Consider the following 23870-nt stretch of genomic DNA (forward strand, 5'->3'; position numbering starts at 1 on the left):
GTCTGCGATACGCCCAGCATAGAGCCGCCAGGAGTAGAATGGATTGGAGGCAGAGTGGGGACACGGAGGCAGGCTATGGCCATGATCTGGGGGAGCAGTAATGGGAGTGTCCAGGCACAGGTGGGCAGTTCTGTTGATTGCCTGCCCTGTGACTTGTACCTTCTCCTGAAGGAAGGGTCTTTCAGGAACTTGGAGGTGAGCCTTGGGAGCCTCAGCTCACCTATGGGGCTGCTGCCCAGTCCCTTCATCAGACTGGCTGCCTGCTTGCTCCTTGCTAGGAAGCCTTCCAAGAAGACTGTGCAAAGTACCCAAGAGCATGGACAGCTCACGGAGGGGTCAGTAGCTGCCCAAGAAAGCAAAGCACAAGGCACAGGTGGCTATGAGAAACAGCCCTCCCCCCCCACCCCCGTAGATGGTGGGAGAGCTTGAAGACACACCCTCCCACGCTGGGCCCCCCATGTCCTCTGGGAGTGACTGGCAGGGGCGCACATTGGAAAGTCACATGAAAGTTTGTCATCTTTGATACAGTGGAGACAGCTGGCCAAAGCACTTCCAGACATGGGGTCTCTGGCCACGAAAGGGCTGCACCATGAGCCCTGCTCTGCTCCATCGCGATGGCCCCACCCCAGAGGGATGCACACGGCGCTCTCTCAGCTTCTCAGCAGCGCTGCTGTCCTGGAATTACGCATCGCTCACCTGGATCGGGTTTCTACCTCCTTGGCCAGCAAGCTGGTGAACACCCACATCCCTGAGAGTGCCCATCCCTTGGGATGAACACACACGCACACACAGCTGCCCTCGGCCATCTTGCAGCGTCTCCTTTCTTCCAGTGTTGAGAACCTGTTGTGTTCTTACCCTGACCCTGGCTCTGGGGTGTACGCCACCTCGCCCCTCACTCAGGCCAGAAGAGCAACAAGGATGGGAAGTGTCACAAGTTCCTATGAAGGGCAGCCATGCGTGTAACACATGGGCCCAGCACCAGGCCTTCAGAACTGGTGCGACCTAGTTCACACCCCAGCTCCTTCATTCCCTGACCTGGTGACCTTTTGTCTCTCTGGGTCCCTTATCTTCATTTGTCACATGGGGACAACCTGAGGACTTACAGCCGAGGCCTGTGGTCAGAGACCCTGAGACAGTCCCAGTAGGGCAAGCAGCCCACACACCCAGGATCCAGCTCATGTTTGTTCCTGGTATTGTCTTTGATGCTATTTTTGGTAATTTTCTTACTGATGACTCCTTCCCGGAGGTAAAGACCCTTGGGTGAGAGATTGGAGGCCTGGCCTCATTAACAAGGAATTGGCACTATCGATCTCTAAAATAGCCTGGACAAGACCTGGGTTCCCTACTGCTCTCCAGCAGAAGGGACTGCTTGAATGAGTTCGCAGTGACCTGCCAGCCCTCTGACCTTGTTCTCAAAATGTGCCCCTGGGGGCCTTCTTGGAGCATCCCAGGTTTTCATCAGGTTCTCCAGAGGGCTTGGTACCGAAAGGTAGGGACCTCCTATGATCTCGTCAGCCCCCGACTTGAACATCCCATGCCTCTTACCCAGAACAAGCCTGGCTCTGACCATCAGTACCTGGAGAGGGAAAGGCCTGCTCTGGTGGCCTCAGCCATGGGCTGAGTCAAGAGAAAGGCGTGTGCTGGGGACTCAGCAGTGCAGGAGCTCAAGCTCTCCGAGCTGAGGGCAAGAGGGCATTTTCCTGCTTTAGCAGCGAGATTGACCAGAGGTGGAATCATTTTGCAGTGGGCAGGCGTTCCCCCCCTTGGATGGTCAGGTCTGAGCTCACTGGCCACCATCCATAATTCATTATTCCTGCTGTGACAACTGCAGTGGCCAAAACCAGGCCCAAAGTCCCTTCTCTGTTGGGACCCCATTCTAGATCGAGGCCTAGGAAGGCCTGGAGACTCGCTTCCGAGCCCCCAACTGCTCAGCAACGGGAGCTCTGGACTTCGTCCACTCTATGCCCACACGTCCCTGCACCACAGGCCATGTGTGCCCCTCGGGCGGCTCTCACATGCCAGGGCACAGGACCGAGGCGCTGAGCCTATCGCCAGCACCGTCCTGGCCCCACCCCGGCACTGACACCGCAGGGGAGGACGGCGTGGGGCTTCCCCCTCCCGAGGCAGGAAGTGGTGGGAGAGGTTTAAAACAGTCCAGGAGGGGAAAACAACCTTCCAGCGAGTGAAGCAAACACCTCGCTGCCGGCCCTCCCTCGGCCCTGCCCCCACGCAGCCCGCAAAGACCACCCGGTGCGGTCCACGCAGGGGCCCGGCTTCGGGGACTGACCGCCTCTCCCTCTCTCTTCTCGGACAGGCTTCTGGGACTCCTCGCTGAACCCCCGGCGAGGAGGTGGGAGTCCAGCGGAAGCCCCAAGAGACCCAGCCCCCGGAGCGCCCCCCGCCTCCAGCCTCAAGTCCACCGCCCATCCCGAAAACTGCTCGTGTGAAATCGAGCTATCCATAGGAAATGGCCGCCTGTGGTTTGTGAATCCGATCTTCATCGAGGACTGTGGCCGTGCCCCGCCAGCCGACCAGGCCCCAGCTGGAAACTGCCCCTCGCGCCCGGCGCCCCCCAGCTCTGACGCTACCTCACCCACCTCCCGGTGGGCCCCCCGCCGCCCGGCGCCCCCTCCCCCGCCACTCCCCCTGCACCCCCCGGGCTTCAGCCGGCCTCCTCCTGCTTCTCCTCCCTCTCCAGCCAGTCCTTTGCCCAGTTCTCCCCTGGCGGCGGCTCCCTCGCCTCCAGAGGCTCTTCCGCCCTCACCCCCAGGACCTGCCCCCCACTTGGCACCCCATGCCCCGGGCCCCCCGGAGCTTCCAAGCCAGCCACCCATGACAGCCTGTGAGAGGCTCCCACGCCCCCTCACAGGCCTGGACCCTCTCAGGGAGGAAGAGATGAAGCCTGGGGCAGCCGCCAGCCCCTTGAAAGCCCCCGCTCCCCCAGTGGCCACGAAGAAGAGCCTCCCCACGGTTCCTCCCAGACGCCGCATCTCCGAGAAGGTCTCCCTGGAGGACCAGAGCGCAGGGAAGCCAGACAGGGGGCCGGCCGCAGAGGGGGCCCCCGAGGGTCCTTCCAGGGCATCCCCGCTCCGCGTGCCTCCCCAGCGGACCTCAGACAGCGCCGGAGACAGGCCTCGGAGAACCACAGAGCCAGGCCAGGAAGCATCAGCCCAAGCCAGCAACCCGGGCAGCGCGCCAGAGCCTCCAAGGACGATCCGACAAGCCCCAGTCCCGCCTCCCAGGAAGAAACGGGTCTCCCGGCAGCTGGCCTCTGTCCTCCCAACTCCCCTGGAGACTGCCAAGCTCTCCACAGCAGGGGAGGCCCCAGAGAAGCCCACATCTGGTCCCCCCCAGGGAGAGATCCAAGGTCATGCCTCCCCCGCCGGGGGTAATCAGACCTCGCATGCCCCAGCAGGGGCCCGAGCCCAGAGCGCTCCAGAGTTCAAGGGCTCCCTGGCCTCCCTCTCGGACAGCTCGGGGGTGCCTGCCTCGGCCACTGACCAGGACTCATACTCGACCAGCAGCACAGAGGAGGAGCTGGATCAGTTCAGCAGCCCTGGCATGAAGAAGAAACCGTCGATGATCCTGGGCAAGGCGCGCCACCGGCTGAGCTTTGCGAGCTTCAGCAATGTCTTCAATGCCTTCCTGTCCAACAACCGCAAGCTGTACAAGAAGGTGGTGGAGCTGGCCCAGGACAAGGGCTCGTACTTCGGCAACTTGGTGCAGGACTACAAAGTGTACAGCCTGGAGATGATGTCCCAGCAGACCTCCAGCACCGAAATGCTGCAGGAAATCCGCACCATGATGACCCAGCTCAAGAGCTACCTGCTGCAGAGCACCGAGCTCAAGGCACTGGTGGACCCCGCCCTGCACACCGAGGAGGAGCTAGGTCGGTCCCGGGCAGGGGCTGGGAGCGGGCGGTTGGGGGGGTGGGCCGGGACGATCCCAGACAGTCCGCCCTCTCTGCAAATAACCCTTCTACTGCTCTGCCTCTCCCTTCAGAAGTCGGCTCATGGACCCAGATGGCCGGCCCCCACCTTCAGGATGCTCCTGGTTTCATTAGGGAGACAGTCGCCAGGAGCAATTAGCGGTCTAAGAAGCAGTAACGTGAGGCTATTGAGGGCCAGAGGCCATCTCCGCAGGAGACCTGGTGGCTTGAGATGAAGGGACCTGAGAGGGCACCTCTTGTTTTGCAGATGAGGGGAAAAGGCCTGGAAGGGAAAAACACTTGGCCGAGGTCACATAGGAGCCAGAAGCAGTGGGGAAGCTGACCGCAGGTCCCTGCCTCTTGAGTCTCCACACCTCCAGCTGCAGAGGCTCCGGGGACTTGGAGGGACAGACAGGAGTGGGGTGAGGGAGTCAAAGGCAGCCATGCATTCTCCTGTTGGCGAGGCTGGAGAGGCAAAGGAGAAGAGGGAGGCTGTAGGATGAGGACCGAGACAGCCAGGACCCGCCCCAAACCCAGACATGAGCCAACTCTAGGCATGCCCTCTGCTGAGACTCAGTCATGGGAACAGAGGCTCTTCCCTCACTCCCAGAGATGAGGCAGCTCAGGTGTCTCTCTACAGGGACAGGACTTGGGACCTCTGCTACCAGGGCCAATAGCCGAGACCCTTCCCACCCTCACCCCCCTCCCCAGGAATTAAGTAGAGCCAAAAAGACTTCCCAAGAATATTTCACTACTATCAGTCTTGGTATCAGGTTGACCCAGGTTCAAATCCTTGCTCAGCCCCTAACTAACTGTGACCTGTACCAGCAGAGCCTAAGTTGATCCATCTGTTGAGTGAGAATTATGACATGTATGTTGCAGTGTTGTTAGATCAGAGATGACTGATTCTCACTCTACTAGCTGATCAAGATGCCTCTTGGATAAGATAGCGTTTGAACAGAGGAGGAATAAGCCATGCAAATAGCCATGCGCATTCCTCCAGGGAAAGGGAGTAGCAGATGCAAAGGCCCTGAGGTAGAAGCAAACCTGGCAGGTTGGCAGAATAGCAGGAGGGCTGGGGTGGCTGGAGCAGCCTGAACACAGGGAGCAGGCAAGGTAATGAGTGAGAGGGGTCACAGGGTTAGATCACAGAGAGGCTTGTGGGCCATGGGAAAGACTTTGGCTTCTTTTGTGCATGAAAGAAAGAAAGAAAGTGAAGTCGTGTCCAACTCTTTGCAACCCCGTGACTGTAGCCCACCAGGCTCCTCTGTCCCTGGTATTCTCCAGGCAGGAACACTGGAGTGGGTTATCATTGCCTTCTCCATTGCTATGTTGAGTAAAGGACTAAAAGAAGCCACGGCAAGAGGCTATTAACATAAGTCAGGTAAGAGATGATGACGGCTCAGGTCCAGGTGGTAGCCATGCAAAAGATGAGAAATCAGGTTTTGGCTACACTGTATTTTTGAGACTAGAGGCAAATGGATCTGGTAACTGAAAAATACATATTAAGAATAACTCTACTGGGACTTCTTTGGCAGTCCAGGGGTTAAGACTCCATGCTTCCACTGCAGGGGGCACAGGTTTGATTTGTGGTTGGAAAATAAAGATCCTAACCTTGTGGTACAGCCAAATAATAATAATTATTATAATATATATATAATTTTTTTAAAAGAGTAACTCTTTTTTTAAATGTCAAGCATTTACTACATTTGACATTTTTTAAATGTCAAACATTTACTGGGCCCTCAGGCCCTCCAGGCACAGTTGCACAGCTTGTAGAATGCACATCTCCCGTGTGAATAGGACCCTCTCAGATTGTTTACTAATAGGCAGCCCTATGAGAGTTAGATCTGTGCCAGGCCCCGTGAAAAGCATTAGGACACCACGTATGGGTCCTGGAGGGCCCCTGTGCCCTTAGCATTGTGCCTTTCTGTGAATGTACTGCACAGTCTCACCTGGCAGAACTGTGGGCCGAACCTGCCAGGGCTGTGAATATGTCCTTCCAGGGACCAGGGATGGGGAAGCCACACTGTTGGGCAACAAGGCCTGGGGGCGGGATCCCTGCCGCTGGTCTCCCCATCCCACCCTCTGTCTCTCACTCGCCTATAGAAGCCATTGTGGAGTCTGCCTTGTACAAGTGTGTCCTGAAGCCCCTGAAGGAAGCCATCTACTCCTGCCTGCATGAGATCCACAGCAAGGACAGCTCACTGCAGCAGCTCAAGGATAACCAGATGGTTATCCTAGCCACCACTACCACCGACCTGGGCGTGACCACCAGCGTGCCAGAGGTGCCCGTCATGGAGAAGATCCTGCAGAAGTTCGCCAGCATGCACAAGGCCTACTCGCCCGAGAAGAAGATCTCCATCCTGCTTAAGACCTGTAAGCTCATCTACGACTCCATGGCCCTCGGCAACCCAGGTAGGTGGGTAGCCGGGAGGGGCCCTGGGCTGTGGGTTCTCTCTGGGTCCCTGTACCAGTGATGCTATGTGTGGCTGTGACCCCTTCCCCTCAAGAACTCCAGAGCCATTGAGAGGCACGGGAGAAGCCGTCCCAGATTCAGAGATCTGTTAGGGTGGGAGTAGTGGAACTCCTGGGCACCCCTTGTGCTCCCTGGGAGCTGGGAGGAGTGCCGTGATTGGCAGCCACGCTGGAAGCAGGCAAGGAGTCCAGCCCACACTGTGCCTCTGTATGAATCAGGCAAAGGCACTATCTTTGTTTCCTAGGGCTGCCGTGACAGAGTTCCACAGACTGGTGACTTAAACGACAGAAATGTGTTGGCCCACAGTTCTGGCGACTGGCATTTTTGAGATCAAGATATCAGCAGGGCCCTACTCCCTCTAAAGGCTGTAGGGAAGGATGTGTTCCAAGCCTTTCCTCTAGCTTCTGGGAGTTCTTGGCTTGTGGCAGCATCACTCCAGCCTTTGCGTGGTGTGCTGTCTGTGCGTGTATCTGTGTCCAAATTTCCCCTTTTTATAAAGATGTCAGTCATACTGGATTAGGGGCCCACCCTCCTCCAGGATGACCTCATCTTAACTAATTATATCTGGAAAGACCTAATGTCCAAATAAGGTCCCCTGCACTGAGGCCTAGGTCTGCAACAAACGGATTGTGAAAGAACGCAGTTCAGCCCTTAATGGCCACAGGAATCAGTTACAGAAGTCAGTTGGGCATTTACCCTGATCTGGTTGGGTGCACCTGAGCTTGGTTGGGCTGGCTTGAGGGTCCATGTGAGGGGTCACTTGGAGGCTGGCTGGACTAAGATGGTCCTGCTTAAGTTTGGGTGGTTGATTGGTTGTTGACTGGTCTGGAAAGGGGGTGACTGGGCCACATATTTCTAATTCTGCAGCAGGTTAGCCCAAGCGTCTGCCCAACGGTGGTAGTTGGGATCCAAGTGGGCAAGTGCAAAGTCTCTCGGTCTGGACTTGAACTAGCACAGTGCACAATGAACCATTTCACTGACTCACTGAGTCACAAGACCAGCCCAGATTTAAAGGATGAGGAGTTAGACTTCCCTTCATGCTGAGAAGAGCTGCAAAGGAACAAAGCAAGGGGTACAGATGTAGAGAAGGGAATCACTGGGATCATTTATAATCAGTTTACCACAGCACTGCTCCCGGCAGACAAGGACAGGCATCACTGCACTGTGGTGCACACGTTAGTGAACAGAGTGTTGGCTGCATTTCATCCCCTGATTACCCCTTCAGCTTCATGTCCTTGTACAGTAAGCAACCTGTGTGACTGTACACGACAGCCATGGAAAGGGAGAATGGAAGGATTGTTACCTCTGTAGCCATACAGATGGGTTCAGATTCCTGATCTGTCACTTACTACCCGTGTGACCTTGAATGATTTACTTAACTCCTTTATAGGACCCAGTTCCCTCATCTCTGGAAGCTGTTTTGCAAAGAGGTGAAACTCAGACCCCTAACATTTCAGAAGCCACGCTTGGTCACTTGTAAATATTAGAAATAACATGTGTAAAATGCCAGCCGGCCACACATGGTTCCTAGCGGGCTTTCGCAATGGTGGCTGTTTGAAGGGAGGGGTTATCCATCTGTCTTGCAGAAGGGCAAGCCAGTATGGCCACAGACCAACAGAAAGCATGTGTGTGAGACTAGGGTATGGTGCAAGGTTATGTCAGAGCTCTGAGCCTCAGTTTCCCCCATGTTAAATGGGCCCAACCACAATCACTTCATGGGGCTGTTGTGGGAGTTAGATTAGCCTGCAGTTTGCATGCAGCTCAGTGGCTGGCACTTGACAAGGACAATTACCTCCCTCCGTCTGAACTCATGTGGGCAGTCATTCTCCCTGCCGTGTGGGGGCTTGGGGCAAAGTCAGAGCCAAGGGCTCTACAGACCCTGAGATGTTATCAAGGAGGCAGCTTTGGGCCTGAAAAGGGCAGCTGCATCCTCAGCGAGTCCCCCGTTGACTCAGAAACCTTTAGCTTAAACACCCAGTTTATTGGCAGTGGCTTCAAACACCATGAGTTTTGCTGACAGTGAATTTACTTACTGAAAACTTAGCAGTGAGCAGGGAATGGGGGAGGAAAAGGCTAAGTGTAAGGGAGAAGAAGGACAGTTGCTAGAGAGACGCAGTCAGAGTTCAGCCTGAGAAAGACGGAGCAGAACAAGGATGCTGGGAGCTTCCTTGTCCTCAGCCCTTGCTGGCGGGGGTGGAGCTGGGGGTGCAGGGAGACGGGAATATCTCTGCTGATTGAGAAGCCAGCTCCAGGCAGAAATTCATGGCTCCGTGTGCAGAGTCCCCACCGGAAACAGCTCCACCGGGAGCAGATGGCTTTCTGTTCAGGTAGCCATCGCTGCCTGAGCACTGGCCACTGACCCAGTGGACTTTCCGTCTCCCCTATGCCCTGAGCACGGCTGGGCTGCCCCCCTCGGGGCCTCAGCCTCTTCACCTGGGAGGATGCAGGTGAAGAGAAGAGCAGGGATGTGGGGGGGGGGGGGGGGGTTCAATCATGGACACGGGTTTGAACCCAGCTTCGGTGCTGTAGGCTTGGACTTGAATCTCATGGGGCCTCTGCTTGTGTGTAAAATGTAGATGATACGACCTGCCTCTCAGGTTGCCATGCAGGGCATTGGGAGAGGACCTGGAAATCACCCGGATGGCTCAGGCTCCAAGGAGGTACTAATCTTCCAGAGCCTCCATTTTGTCACTTACAAGGGGGCTGGGAACACCTCTCTCGGGACTGTGGTGAGGCTCAGATGCGACCAGATATGTATGTGAGCGTCCAGTGGATGAGAGGTTGCAGGAATGGCTGCCTAGTCACCAGGTTCACCTAAAACGTGGAGGCTGAACCCACTCAGTGGTTTCCAAGCTGGGTTCCAGGAGGCACCCCAGGGGCCACTAAAGGGACATGAGGCTGGGCTTGACCCTGGGCAGCCCTGCTTGTCCCTGTTTTACACACAGGGTTCCATCTGGGATTCTGTTTGAAATAACCCGTTCTGCTGCTAGACTTTTTAGTTTTTTTAAAAGAAAATTTTTCATTTGGAAATAATTCCAGACTTCAAAAACTTCAAGAGCAGGAATAATACGTTAAAAGAAAAACATCCGCATACCCTTTGTGGACTGCTAATATCTTAAACATCATTTGCTTTATCATTTTTGCTCTCTGTGCATATGTAATTTCTTCCTGAATCATGTGAGGGCAGGTTCACATACAGCTTGGCCCTTTACCCCAGGTACTTCTAAAAATAGGGGTATTCCCTCACATAACCACATTAAACTCGCCTGCTTCATAATTTTACATCAATACAGTGTTTTTCTCCACAGCACCTTCTGTACTCCGGGCAGTCAGTGATCTCACGGGGCTTTCTTTAGCTCTTCCTCCTCCAGCTCAGGATCCAGGGGGAGGGCAGGGATCACATTTCGCTGTCTCCTTTAATCTGGAACTTCACAGCCTTTCTTTGTCTTCTGTGACATCGACATTTTTAAGGAATACAGGTTTCCCTCCCCACCCCCCACCTCACTGTTTCTTTGTCATGAAAGTTCCTCATTTTGTGTTTGTCAGATGTTTCCTCATGATTAGACATTTTCAGCCAAATCTCTTAAATTCTCTGCTGACTTGGACCTTCCATGATCTTAGGACCAGGCCCTCTACCTCGGGCCTTCTGCTCACATCTACCCCAGCTCCCCACCCCCTACCCCACCCCGACTCCCCTCATCCCTATCCCCATTCAACCCAGAGGCTTCCAGCACCTTGCTACCCAGAGTATGGTCCACAGACCCACAGCGCCCCATGGAAGCCCTGGGAGGCATCAGCGACCCCGTGGAGGGCACACCTCCAGCTTGGGTGCTGCTGGCCTTCACCACTGACCCGCTTTTAGCAGAAAAAAAGCCTTTCTCCCCATCCCCCCACATCCCCTACACCACAGGAAGCTCCACCCACCTCTCTTTCCCATTACACGATGCTGGCAATAGTAACTGGTACCCGCAAGGCATGGCTGCTGGCAGCGTGCTGGGATGTAGGGGAAAAGATGGAACTTGGAGACATGAGGCCTGGGATCATGGACCAGGCCTTCTTTTCCAGAAGGCTGCTGCTGCTGCTAAGTCGCTTCAGTCATGTCCGACTCTGCAACCCCATGACACCAGCCCACCAGGCTCCCCCGTCCCTGGAATTCTCCAGGCAAGAACACTGGAGTGGGTTGCCATTTCCTTCTCCAATGCATGAAAGTGAAAAGTGAAAGTGAAGTCGCTCAGTCGTGTCCAACTCTTAGCGATCCCATGGACTGCAGCCCACCAGGCTCCTCCGTCCCTGGGATTTTCCAGGCAAGAGTACTGGAGTGGGGTGCCATTGCCTTCTCCGTTCCAGAAGGCAGTTGCTGTTAATGCCGTGATACGGATGGGCCTGGATTCAAGGCTGGGATTTCCTCACTCCAGAGCCTGTGCCTCCAGCACTGTACCAGGCAGATCCTGGGAACAGATCCCTGAACTCATAAATCCCCATCAAGTACTTCTTCCAGTGAAGCTGGTTTAGGGCCCGTGTCAGGCAGAGTGGAGAGTTCATGAAGACAGATGGCTTTGGATCGACCTGGCCCTCCTTTCTGCAGCCAGGAGCAGACTGCATGAGGCCTGGTGAGAGCAGTTAGAACTTCTAGAATCATCCCTCCCATTACTTTGATAAACAAGTGGTTGCCACCTCTTCAGTATCTAAGACCATACATTCAGGGCTGACCTTGCTGTTGGGAGGAAATAGCTTCAAGTCCAAGAACTCCTCCACAAGAGGAGGGGGAAGGAAAGAGAAATACAGTGTATGCAAATATGGGGACTCTTTCTAAAAGAAAACAAAGAACCTTCTTCTAATATAGATAAACAGCAGGCAGCATCCCAGAGAGCAGTGAAGGCCGGCCCGCCGCTTCTTCCTCTTCCTTCAGTAGTCTGGGGAGCTGGTTCAGGGAGACCCCAGGTGTGTGGAACAAAAGGCCCGTGACATCTACCGAGGGTAGAGAGGACAGAGACGGAGGGCAGGCTGTGGGTTTTTAAAAATCTGTGTTTAAAAAGTCTAAACTGATTTCTAATGACAAACGTCACTAATCGTTTATTACAGAAAAAGATGATTAGTATTGCGATAGATTTCTATCTGGTCTCTTTGAAATAGATATAGACAGGTAGATAAATAGATAATTAGTTAAGGAAATACTTTCTGCTGTAACAAACCCTGCAATCTCTAACTCAATACAAATTTATTTCTCACACATGTAGGTCCAATTGGATAGAGGAGAGGGGAGTGGGCTCCACGCCATACAGTCATCCAGGGATCCAGGTTGGGGGAGGCTTTCTAAGTCCCGTAGGCATTGACATGCAGGTAACAGAAGGGAGAAACACAGACAGACAGAGAAGCTATGTGCCTGGCCTGGAAGCAAAGAACAACCTTGTTTTTCTGCCCCACAACAGAAATGGGGTTCAGGACCTCTAAGACGTCATGTTCTGAGGATTGCGTGCTAAGTCACTTCAGTCGTGTCTGACTGTCTCTGACCCTATGGACCACAGCCAGTCAGACTCCTCTGGCCGTGGGGTTCTCCAGGCAAGAATACTGGAGTGGGTTTCCATGCCCGCCTCCAGGGCATCTTCCCCACCCAGGAATCGAACCCATTGTCTCTTAAGGTCTCCTGCATTGCCAGGCGGGTTCTTTACCATTAGTGCCACTGAGGATTAGAAGCCACGTTACCCTCCTGTCTTGTATAATAACCATGTCTAACATTTCTCACGGTCCAGTAACCCAGCAGGTACCATGTTCATCACTTTCTGCCTTACTTGGGCTTCCCAGGTGGCTCAGTAGTAAAGAATCCACCTCCCAGTGCAGGAGATGCAGGTTCAGTCCTTGGGTAGGGAAGATCCCCTGGAGGAGGAAATGGCAACCCACTCCAGTATTCTTGGCTGGGAAATCCCATGGACAGAGGAGCCTGGAGGGCTACAGTCCATGGGGTTGCAAAGAGTCGGACAGGACTGAGTGACTAAACGACAACAATAACAACATTCTGTCTTATTACTGAAACATCACAACCACCCACATGAGGCACGGATGCTGTTGTTATCCCCATTTTATAGTCAAGAAAATTGAGGTACAGCGAGGTTGAGCTTGAGCTCACTTGAGGGTCACAAGTGAGCGGGTGAGTGCTGACCCTGGGACTTGGATCCAGGTCCTGTGCTAAACTGCCGTGTTCCCCTGCTTCTCCAGGGCACCCTCAGGTCAGAGATGACCTCAGAGAGGCCACACCCAATTACAGTAGCTTCATACATTTTCCAGCCAGTCTGGGACTTTCGGCTTTGGGTCTCTGCACCCACAGCCTGTGTGGTTGACTGCCTTGTGGGCTGAGCTCCCTAAAGAGGAACTCAGGAGGCCAGAGCGATTTCCTCAAGGATGTGGTGTTGCTCAAAGCAGAACTGAGACGTAAGCAGCCTCTGCAGAAAGCACAAACAGCCTAACAGGGTCGCTTTGGGAAGCTCAGTGGGAGAGAGGCTGGCTTCTCATCTCACGTCAGCCACAGGCTATAGGGAACCTCCCTGCCAGGGGCTCCAGCTCTGTCATCTGTGCAGCTGGGAGTTCAGACTGGACTGGTGGTTTTCAAACTGGTCCCAGAGAACTCTCAAAGTGCTGGGGACATCTTGCAGGGGAGAGGAGAGAGGAGAGGAAATAGGAGGTCAGCCCTGCTGTCTGACTCTGATCAACCAGAGAAGCCAAGTTTTGTATAAAATACCCCTTAACCAAAGGTTTCCACAGCAAAAGTAAGTTTAAAACCTCCTTTCTAGATGCTCTCTAGTTCCTGCCATCCTGTGTTTTTATCAGATAAATTCATTCATTCAACAGTTCAGCAAACACTTAACTGACAATATGAATGTTAACAGGAAAACCCAGCGCCTGTTTTTAGGATGGTCACAATTCAAGTGGAAGACATGGCGCATTCAACAGGTGACAACCGTGCAGTGAGATAAAAGATGTTCATTCATTCATTTAGCAAATGTTATTTATCAAACATCTACTGCTGTTGAGGGGGCCTCCCAGGTGGTGCAGTGATAAAGGATCCCCCTATCAATGCTGGAGACACCAGAGACCCAGGTCCAATCTCTGGGTCGGGAAGATCCCCTGGAGTAGGAAGTGGCAACCCACTCCAGTATTATTGCCTGGGAAATTAACATGGACAGAGGAGCCTGGCGGGCTACAGTCCATGGGGTCGCAGAGAGTCGGACAAAACTGAGCGCGCGCACGCACACGCACGCACACACACACACACACACTGTTGAGGCATTGGATATACATAGTGAGCACAATATGTCCCTGCCCTCATAAAGCTTTCATTCTAGTGGGAAGAAACAGATGATAAACAAGGAACCAGTGCCTCCTGTTTCCTTGGAAATACACCATCAGTGCTGAAACAGGCTATCTCAATGAATGAAACAGGCTCAGGGGTCTGGGGAGTGTGAAGGAGTTTGCCGTTCTGGGTTGGGACATCTGGGGAGGCCTCTCCGAGTTAGTGTGTATTTGTTTTTCCATTTTTTGCAATGACAGGGCCAGCAAACCCGCTATAAGGGCCCTGAACCTAATTGGTGGGGAGTGAGGGTCTTGGGTTAAAACCTCCTGGAGGAACGAAATGGCTTCAAGTGGGAATGGTGCTGGAGGGTTACGGCCAAAGCAGGTCATAGTCATGAGCTGCCCCAGGATTGTTGCACAGCCAGTCACTTTCCATAAGAGCCCAATCAACACACTTCGAGGGGCAGTTATGATAAGGTGATGTATTCTTTCCTCTTGATCGGGGTCTGCAGGCCAACTCTGGCCCATCATCTGGTTTTATAGATAAATTGGTATTGAGGCAGCCATGTCCATTCATTTACGTAGCATCTCTGGCTGCTTTTTATACAATGGCTGAGTCGAATAGTTGGGACAGAGACCATGTGGTGGTTGTTCAGTTCAGTTGCTCAGTTGTCGACTCTGCAACCCTGTGGACTGCAGCACACCGGGCTTCCTTGTCCTTCACTATCTCCTGGTGAAGCATATCCCCTTTGCTCAAATTCATGCCCATTGTGTCGGTGTTGCTATCTAACCATCTCCTTCTCTGCCGCCATGTGGCCCACTAAAACAGCAGAACTAAGATATCTCCTATCCAGCCCTGTGCAGGGCTTCCCAGGTGCCACCGGTGGTAAAGAACCCGCCCACCGATGCAGGAGATGGAAGAGACTCAGGTTTAATCCCTGGGCGGGGAACACCCCCTGGAGAAGGAAATGGCAACCCGCTCCAGCATTCTTGCCTGGAGAATCCCATGGGCAGAGGAGCCTGGCGGGCTACAGCCCAGAGGGTCACAAAGAGTTGGACACTACTGAAGCAACTTAGCATGCACAGCCCTTTACAGAAAAAAATTTGCCAACCCCTCTTTCAGAAAATGCGTCCTAGAAAACAAAACTTTGTCTTTAATCCAGCCACTCATTTGATGTCATCAGGGCTCTGAGTCACAGACTGAGTTTTGTTATTATTAATATCTCTGGTTTGCAGATAAGAAAAGTGAGGCTCAGAGGGCATGACCCCAGAAAGCACAGCTGGTTAAGTGGCTGAGACAGGGCCCTTCTAGTCCTCACGGTTTGTGTGACCCAGGTGTGCAGCTTCAACATATTTTTATCAGAGCTCTTCTCCAAAGTCTCCTGGCTGATGAAAACATGCATAAGACCCCCAGCCAGCTCTTCAAAATGTAATCGGCACCCCGCAACATCTACAGATGGAAAAGAGATGTGACTTTGGCAAAAAAGAAAGCCAGAATCAGTAGGAAATGCAGGCTGCAGCCCAGCGGCCCTTTCAGAGGCACAGCTTGATGGACTGATCTGTGATCCATGCGAGACAGATGTTCTCATCACAGGCCAGTTGTTTTACAACCATGCCCCCAGCATCTCAGTCCTATCGCTTGAGGCCCTGCTGTGTGCAGGGCTGAGCCCCAAGCCCTAAGCCTTGGGCTCCAGGCTTTTAGGAAGGAGAATGCAGCACTAACTATCTCCAGGATATTGGCTGGGAGCCAGTGCCTTTAAATGATGCTTAAAAGTTGTGTTTGTCCAGAAGGAGCTCTCAGGTCAGGGAGCCTGTGTGATTATTTCTCACCACATCAGGGAAGAGAGACCCAGATTCTACTGACCAACCATGGCACTTGGAGCAAATTTCTGTATCCCTGAGCCTCAGTTTCCTAATAGTGAGATTGGACTTGATGAATCCAAAGCCATTGGTGTGCTAAGTCGGTGATGGTACAAACCATCTCACGGAAGCTAGTCATCTGCGTCTCTTCCCTGCTCCACGTTCATGTTGGTAGCTTGAAGTTGGCCACTGGGGAAATACTTATGCCATGATAATTGGCAGATCCTGCAAAGCAGAGCTTTTTTCTTTGGAGAACCCCTTGTTAACCATTCCCAGCATACCACTGTCTAAGGCCCATAATAATGGATCCTGGTAACCTCAACCATGACCCCAGCTGTGGGAGAATAGAGTAGGGCCTGGTGGGAGGGCATGTGGGGCCAGCGCACTGTTGGTGTCCTAGATTCCAAGCCCCGTGCTGGAGACTGGAAGGGCCATGATGGGGCAGAGGTTCAGAGAGGTTAAGTGATCTGCCTAAGCTCACACAGCCTCCATCCCTGCCTTCAGGGAGCTCACAGTTCACAAGAAGGGCAGGCTCTGAAACAGTCAAGGGTCTGGGCACTAGAGCAGGAACCATCTATTGAGGATATGGGAGGACAAGAAGTTAGTAAGGGAAAGGAAGGGAGTGAGGCCCAGGCAGAGGGAACCGTGTGTCAAGGCGCAGGATAGTGAAAGCGCCCGTAGCGTTCAGCTGCGATTCAGCACAGCGGGGTGTTCTTCAGAGTGTGGCAGTGGGTGGCAGAATGTCATCCTGAGTTCCCCCTGGTGTGGAAAGGACTCCTGGAGTCTGTGCAGAGGCCCGTCTGAGTTGGTGCCAGGCTTGGGCTCTGAGATCTGGCTGGGAGCTCAGCATTCATTCATTCACACTTACCCAGCACCATCTCCTGCACACACCCTGCCTCTCATTGCTCTGTGCGTTGGAGAGACAGAGAGGAAGTTGCTCATGGATAGCTGGAGGGACAGACAGATATGAGGTCTAAGGAGTCCCCTGCAGTGGAGTGGCTGAACACAAAATCACAGGAACCAAGGAGATGGGCCCCAGAGCCCTTCCTGAGGATCAGCTGAGATTCTCAAGAAGAGCGTGGAAACGAGAAAAGGGCAAAGCCTGGGGCCGCAGTCTGAAGGGTTCCTTCCCCTTCTCTCTTAAGTCCTCAGACCTCAGGCCAGAGCTGGACAGTCCTAGCTGAATGTTGCTGACCCCTCAAGCAGGTTTTCTCTCCTCGGCACTGTAGACCTTTGGGGACTAAGTAATTCCTTTCTATGGAGGGCTGTTCTGTGCATTGTAGGGTTTTTAGCAGCATCCCTGGCCTGTATGCCAGTAGCAAAAACAATGCCAGACATTGCCAAGTGGCCCCAAAGAGCAGAATCTCCCTGGTTGAGAACCACTGCTCAAAAGCAAATAAACTTTCCTGACTATTGTGTTTGGTGAGTTATCATTGGGCTGGCCAATAAGTTCGTTCAGGTGTTTCCATACCATCTTGTGGCCAACCCAATAATACAATACCAAGAAAAAACAAAATGATATTCTTGGAAGCAGAGTAAAATTTTGGTCAGCATGAGTTATAGGTGAATTCCAAAGGGCACAGGACTGTTTCACATCCCTGTTGCCAGACACACCTTGTTCCCTAATTCATAAATCAAACAGGAAAAGAATCTCCCATATTCCAAGTATTCTAATAATTAAATTGTCAACATGGAAGACAACTCCTGGCACGAAGTACTATGTCCCCTGGAACTCTTCAGTTGTGTCTCAGGCTCAGAAAGGTTATGAAAGACTTTCTCCTAAACTGTCTGATCCTGCGTGCAGAGACATGGGAAAGTTGAAAGAAGGCATCAGAGAGCCTCTGAGCACAGAGCTGGAAAAAGAGGAACAGTGTTCTTCCTTAGTGGGCATTTCCGTGGAGGCGGTGTCCGGGCACTCCACTGTAATTCATTTCATAGAATTCTCACCAAAACCTCATAGGATGTCATGCTGTCTGTGTCGGTTCACATTTGGCCAGAAATGCAGGCTCAGAGAGGCAGAGCAGTTAGGTCAAGGTCACACAGCTGGTAGGGGGTGAGATTCATGCCCTGGGTCTGACTCTGCTTTTCAGTGCTGGGTGTTACCAGCTCCACCAACCAGTTCATTTTACGGGTGGAAAAACTGAGGCCACCTCAGAAAGCAGAACAGAGGTGCCAAGAATAGCTCACTTTTCCACTGCACCCTGTGGGTACTGAAGCACTTTCGTATTCTTTCTCATTTCAGTCTCTCAAAAACCATGACAGGCCCTCAGGGCATCTGTTAGGCCCACCTCCACCTTGCTGCTTCCCCAAGGCATGCCAGGAGCTCTGAGCCCAGGAACACTTTCCACAAAGTGTGTGTGTGTCTGTGTGTGTGTGTGTGTCGCTCCGAGAGAGCACCTTTCAAGGCCACCACACGCTGACCATTCAGTTGTGTCCGACTCTTTGCGACCCCATGGACGATAGCCCTCCAGACTCCTCTGTCCATGGGATTTCCCAGGCAATAATACTGGAGTGGGTAGCCATTCCCTTCTCCACGGGATCTTCCTGACCCAGGGATCAAACCTGGGTCTTCCGCATCGCAGGCAGATTCTTTACCACCTGAGCCACCAGGGAAGCGCCGCTCCCCTGCCCCCGCCCAGCCCACACAAAGCAGTAGTGATGGATTATTCCTTTCAGAGGTATTTATGTTTTAGAAGAAACCCTCAGGAAAGGGTACTGCTTAACCCAAAAGAGGGGCTTCCCACTGAGGTGGCTAAGCAGTACAAGGATCCGCCTGCCAATGCAGGAACTGCCAGAGAGGCTCAGGTTCAATCCCTGAGTCAGGATGATTCGTTGAAGAAGGAAATGGCAACCCACTCCAGTATTCTTGCCTGGAAAATCCATTGGACAGAGGAGCCTGGAGGGCTACAACCCATGGGGTTGCAGAGTCGGATAGGACTGAGTGACTAAAAGACGACAATAACAACATCTGTCTTATTACTGAAACATCACAACCACCCACATGAGGCACGGATGCTGTCGTTATCCCCATTTTATAGTCAAGGAAATTGAGGTGCAGCGAGGTTGAGCTTGAGCTCACTTGAGGGTCACAAGTGAGCAAGCCAGTGAGTGCTGACCCTGGGACTTAGATCCAGGTCCTGTGCTAAACTGCCAGAGAGGCTCAGGTTCAATCCCTGCGTCAGGATGATTGCTTGGAGGAGGAAATGGCAACCCACTCCAGTATTCTTGCCTGGAAAATCCCTTGGACAGAAGAGCCTGGCAGGCTACTGTCCATGAAAGAGTCGGACATGACTGACCACATAGCCCCAAAGAATGCAGGTTGGAGGGGGAGCTTCAGGCCTTGTGGCATCTGGTCGAGGGAGGGCTTCGCTTTTGCAGGTGGACGGGGAGATGTGTGCTCACAGAGGCAGGGAGCCTTCCCAGAAGACATCCACCTGAGACAGACAGCTGCTCCTGGGTGGGTCCCTGAAGTGTGACGTGAACTTGACTGAGGATGGCAGAGGGGAAGAGCTGGCAAAGGGGAAGGGGCTGGTCTTGCCTACCCAGCGGAGGGCACCTTCTTGGGGCTGGTCTTGCCCACCCAGCGGAGGGCACCTTTCTTGGTTCCCTCTTCCAAAACCCAGACTGTGTCTCAGGCCTTCTGACTAGGCTGATCCTAGGCTCACCCTGTGTCAAGAGTCAGGAGAAAACAGGAAGGTTCCTCTTCTGGGGTGACCACCACCCACCCACCCAGCAAACCACTGATCCTTGCCCTGGGCAGGGAGCGGCTCCCAAGGAGAGCCTCGCACTCACCACCTTCCGCCTGCTTCCTCTCCCAGGGAAGCCCTACGGGGCAGACGACTTCCTGCCGGTGCTCATGTACGTCCTGGCCCGCAGCAACCTCACAGAGATGCTTCTCAACGTGGAATACATGATGGAGCTCATGGATCCCGCCCTGCAGCTGGGGGAGGGTGAGTCACTGTGCCAGACCCATCTCTGGACTCCCGGGGCCGATCGCCCACCCCTGACCCAGCCACATCAGGGGCTCGCTGGGCAGCTCAACCCAAACCTGGATACCAGATTCCTGGGGCACGACAGGATACCTGACACATTCCCTGTCCCAGGGCAGCTCACAGACTAGCAGGGGAGCTGGGCCAGTAAAGAGACCTTCTCATCGAGGCTTGTCAAGGGAGGCCCTGAGGGTACCAGAGCATGGTACTTAGTCTGTGCAATCAGAGAAGGCTTCCTGGAGGAGGTGATGTCTGAGCTGAGCACTGAAGGATAAACAGGGACCAATCAGATAAAGGACAAAAGGCTGTCTTCCCAGAGGGAACAGCTGTTGCTGGCAGTATAAACGATAAGGGAATGATGGTCAAGTTCTTAGACAGGGCTGGTCCTGGGGACGCTCAGGCTTTCACTCATCCAGTGCTGGCAGGAATAGAGTGATGCTGTGAGCAGGAGGCCATGCACTCTCCTAGAGGTGAGGATGGGAGCGTAATTTGTCCCACCCTCACTTTCCCTTCTCCTCCTTCCCACCACTTCCTTCCACCCACTTATTCTCAGCCACCCCTCCACCAAGAATCCCTGAGGGGCACCAGCCCAGATAGCAGCTCCAAAGGAGCCCCGAGCCGCCCTCTGAGACATCACCCCCAAAGGATGGAGAGAGACTCTCAGGCCCCCAGTGGCCCCTTTGGGCTTTGTGGTTCTTGAGATAAGCTGGCCCTCTTTGCATCTGTTTGCCTTTTTAGCTCGTGTTGGTCTCTGGGGTGACAGTATGACGTGTCTAGTCCTCTGAGTTCTTGGCAGCTCAGGGGAGCGTGTAAAGCCACGGAGGATCAGAGCGTGTAAAGCCCCGTAGACTGTTGTGGGAGTTTTAAAGACAGTGTCAGGGAAAGCCCTTTATGGAGTGGAAGGATGGGGCGAGGCTGTGGGGCTCTGCACTGGGTCTGAGCCCCGGCCGGCCAGGTCCCTGGCAGTGGTCAGCCATCCCCTGGCCACGTTGACCCCTGGTCCATCCATAGCCTCAATCTTTGCTGCCAGGCAGGGCTCCATGTCAGGCATGGTGGCACACAGTGGGGACAGGCCGGGGACATCCTTGACCCAACTACCCTCTACTTATGGACATGAACCGCCCCCACCTCAATCGTGCCATAACCTCCTAGGATACCTTCTTCCTCTTCCCGAAATCCACAAGGGGTTCGGGTGGGAAAGCTGAAATCACTCTGGGCAATTACAGGACTGATGGGAGACCCAGGCAGCTGCTGGGCACCTGGCTGGAGCCAGCTCAAAATTCAAACTCTCCCAGAAGGACCCTCATAGATTTTTACCCACATCCCCTCTGCACACTGGCTGACAGCTGGCCATGCTGAGCTAATAATATCTTAACAGACGCAATGGGCTTTTTCCATCAGTAGCACACTCTCCCTAAAGAGAACTGCTAAGCTGCTAAGTCACTTCAGTCGTGTCCCACTCTGGGCGACCCCATAGACGCCAGCTCACCAGGCTCCCCCGTCCCTGGGATTCTCCAGGCAAGAACACTGGAGTGGGTTGCCATTTCCTTCTCCAGTGCATGAAAGTGAAAAGTGAAAGTGAAGTCGCTCAGTCGTGTCTGACTCTTAGCGACCCCATGGACTGCAGCCTACCAGGCTCCTCTGCCCATGGGATTTTCCAGGCAAAAGTACTGGAGTGGGGTGCCATTGCCTTCTCCCGGCCAGCTCCAAAACTCACGTGCAGAGTCACCTGCCACCTAGTGATCATGATGGGAACTGCAGAGGACCCCCAAGTCCAAGATTAGTGGTCTAGGAGAGCCAGGAGGCTGTGGAAAAGCCCGTCGTGAGCAAGCAGGAGTGTGCTGGCAGGGCTAGAGTTCCTCCCTTTGCCCAAGAAGGTGGGGAACCTCTGGAGCACCTCCCTTAGGTCACATAACCACCATGTGTTACTGAGCACTGCACTTTATGTGTGTTCATCTCTTTTCACTACATTTGAGGGGATTTGTGGATGAGGAAATGGAAGCACAGAGGACACTAATTCACCTGAAACACAGGGCTGCCTGCTGAAGGCTGAGACCCGGACCCTGCTCTGTGGCTCCAAATCTGAGCATTCCCAGTCAGTGCACTGCAGTCAGTTCCCCACTTAACAGCCAGGGGGATGTGATCACCATGGGAAACATGACCGTGGGGAATGCCAGCTAGAGGACTGGGACTCTCAGCCAGCAAGGGCTGGAAGCAGCAGGCAAGTCTTCCGGAACACACGGGCTTTGAGCTGGGCTGGAATAGGAGACCCATGGGAGGTCTACTGGCCCTTCTCTGATAAGGGACGCTAAGCCAAGCTCCGTGCTGGCCTTGATATTGTTTTTGATGTTGTTTAGTTGCTAAGTTGTGTCCGACTCTTTGTGACCCCATGGACTGTAGCCCTCCAGGCTCCTCTGCCCATGGGATTTCCCAGGCAAGAATACTAGAGTGGGTTGCCATTTCTTTCTCCAGAGACTCTTCCCCACCCAGGGATCGAACCCACGTCTCCTGCATTGGCAGGCTGATGCTTTACTGCTGAGCCACCATGGAAGCGCTGGCCTTGACATGCCTGTTTCAAAACCTGTCTCCTTCCTGCCCTGCCATGAAAGGCCGAGTGATCCTGTGGCCACAAACCCCTTTATCTCATCCCATACTCACCCCAGGCAGGGTATGAACTTTTCACATATTGGCTGTGGAATTTGTAGCAATATGTAGGCAGCTTCATCCAGTGCAGCAGTTAGGAATGCTTTGGGCTACAAATAACTCATTACGTAACTAATAATGGTTTAAATCAGAGTAAGGGACTGGTTTGTCTCTTGCATCAAGAAGTCCTGAGGTTGGTTTTGTTTCTCTTTTGTAACTGCCTTATTGAAAAGCAAGACCCCTTCCATTCCCGGCCTCCTCATATTGTAGGTGTTTCCTGCCAAATTGGGGGGATTATTTGTATTTTAATTTTGTAATCTGTGACTCTGAATTGTTGAAGGTTTCTCAATTCTGTGGGGTCTCCTTAGAATGTATGTGACTTTTCATGTTGCGATATCACACAGATGAGACAGCCCAAATTTCACTAACACAGCTCTTAATAAATGATCTGAATGAGAAAAAGAAGTCCTGAGGTAAGCAGCTGATAATGATGGCACTTTTTATCCCTGCCATCAAGAAACTGTAGACCCAGCTCTTTCCATTGTTCTTTAGGATGTGAGCCTTTGTCTTTGTGCCTATCACCTCTGATCACAAAACAGCTGCTGTGCCTCTGGGCTCACCTCTGTGTTCCAGACAGGAGGAAGGGAGATAAACCAAAACCTGACAAGATGTACCAACTCAGTTTGTCCCTTACTAAAGGCTTTCCTGGAAGCCCCACCCAGGGACTTCCGCTTATATCTGTGTAGCAACCAGAATGGGGTCTCCTGTCCTGTACCTCAAACTGAAAGAGATTCTGGGAAGTGAGCATTTTCAGTTGTGTTACTTACCCGAAACAAGTAGAGTTCAATTAGGAAGAAAAAGAAGATGGGATTTGGGTGGCTCACTGGCAGATGACTCTCATGTCAAAAATCACTGCTTTGCTCTGTGATGACCTAGAGGGGTAGGATTAGGTAGGGGGTGGAAGAGAGGCACAAGAGGGAAGGGATATATGTATACATATAGTTGAAACATTTTGTTGTACAGCAGAAATTTAACACAACATTGTACAGCAAGTATACTCCAATTTAAAAATTAATTTAAAAAATGTTTTAACTAAAAATAAATAAATCATTGCCCTGGTACCCAAAGCGCTAAGGAGAGGCCTGGTGAGTGGGAGGGAAGCCCAGGAAGCTCAGCAAGACCTTGGCCAAGTCACCCCACCCCCTCTAGACTGAGGGGCGCTACAAGGCCTGTGCTCCTCGCACATTTTAACCAAAGCCTCCAACAAGCCAAGGAAAGTAAATTTATAAGTATATGTGCAAATTATTATCTTTAATCATAAAACTTCATGTAAATTTTTCAGTCTGAAGGTGGCACTACTGGTAAAGAAACTGCCTGCCAATGCAGGAGACATAAGAGACTCAGGTTCAATCCTTGGGTCTGGCAGATCCCCTGGAGGAGGGAATAGCTACCTACTCCATTATTCTTGCCTGGAGAATTCTATGGACAGAGGAGCCTGGCAGCCTACGGTCCATAGGGTCACAGAGTCGGACACAACTGAAGCAGCTTAGCACACATGCACAACATATTTCAAAAATTAAATTACCTTAGGAAACATTAGGCATTAGGAATATGTATGAATTAAGATAAAAAGAAATGGAGAAATGAAGGATGCAAATTTTTAACTTTCTTTAAATTATTAAAAGTT

At 52.8% G+C, this 23870-nt stretch overlaps 1 protein-coding gene across 1 annotated transcript in view; it reads left to right on the top strand.

Annotated features, from left to right (window-relative positions):
* The window catches only part of RIN3 (Ras and Rab interactor 3), a 132316-nt gene that overhangs the window by 103720 nt on the left and 4726 nt on the right, over nucleotides 1-23870 (top strand). Inside the window, exons 6-8 of the mRNA XM_052659715.1 lie at nucleotides 2315-3889; nucleotides 6038-6346; nucleotides 19370-19501. Of these exons, the coding sequence (XP_052515675.1) occupies nucleotides 2315-3889; nucleotides 6038-6346; nucleotides 19370-19501 (2016 nt within the window). The remainder of the gene's footprint in view (nucleotides 1-2314; nucleotides 3890-6037; nucleotides 6347-19369; nucleotides 19502-23870) is intronic.

This window comes from Budorcas taxicolor, chromosome 21, assembly GCF_023091745.1.
Source record: "Budorcas taxicolor isolate Tak-1 chromosome 21, Takin1.1, whole genome shotgun sequence".
In the NCBI taxonomy this organism is placed as follows: Eukaryota; Metazoa; Chordata; class Mammalia; order Artiodactyla; family Bovidae; genus Budorcas; species Budorcas taxicolor.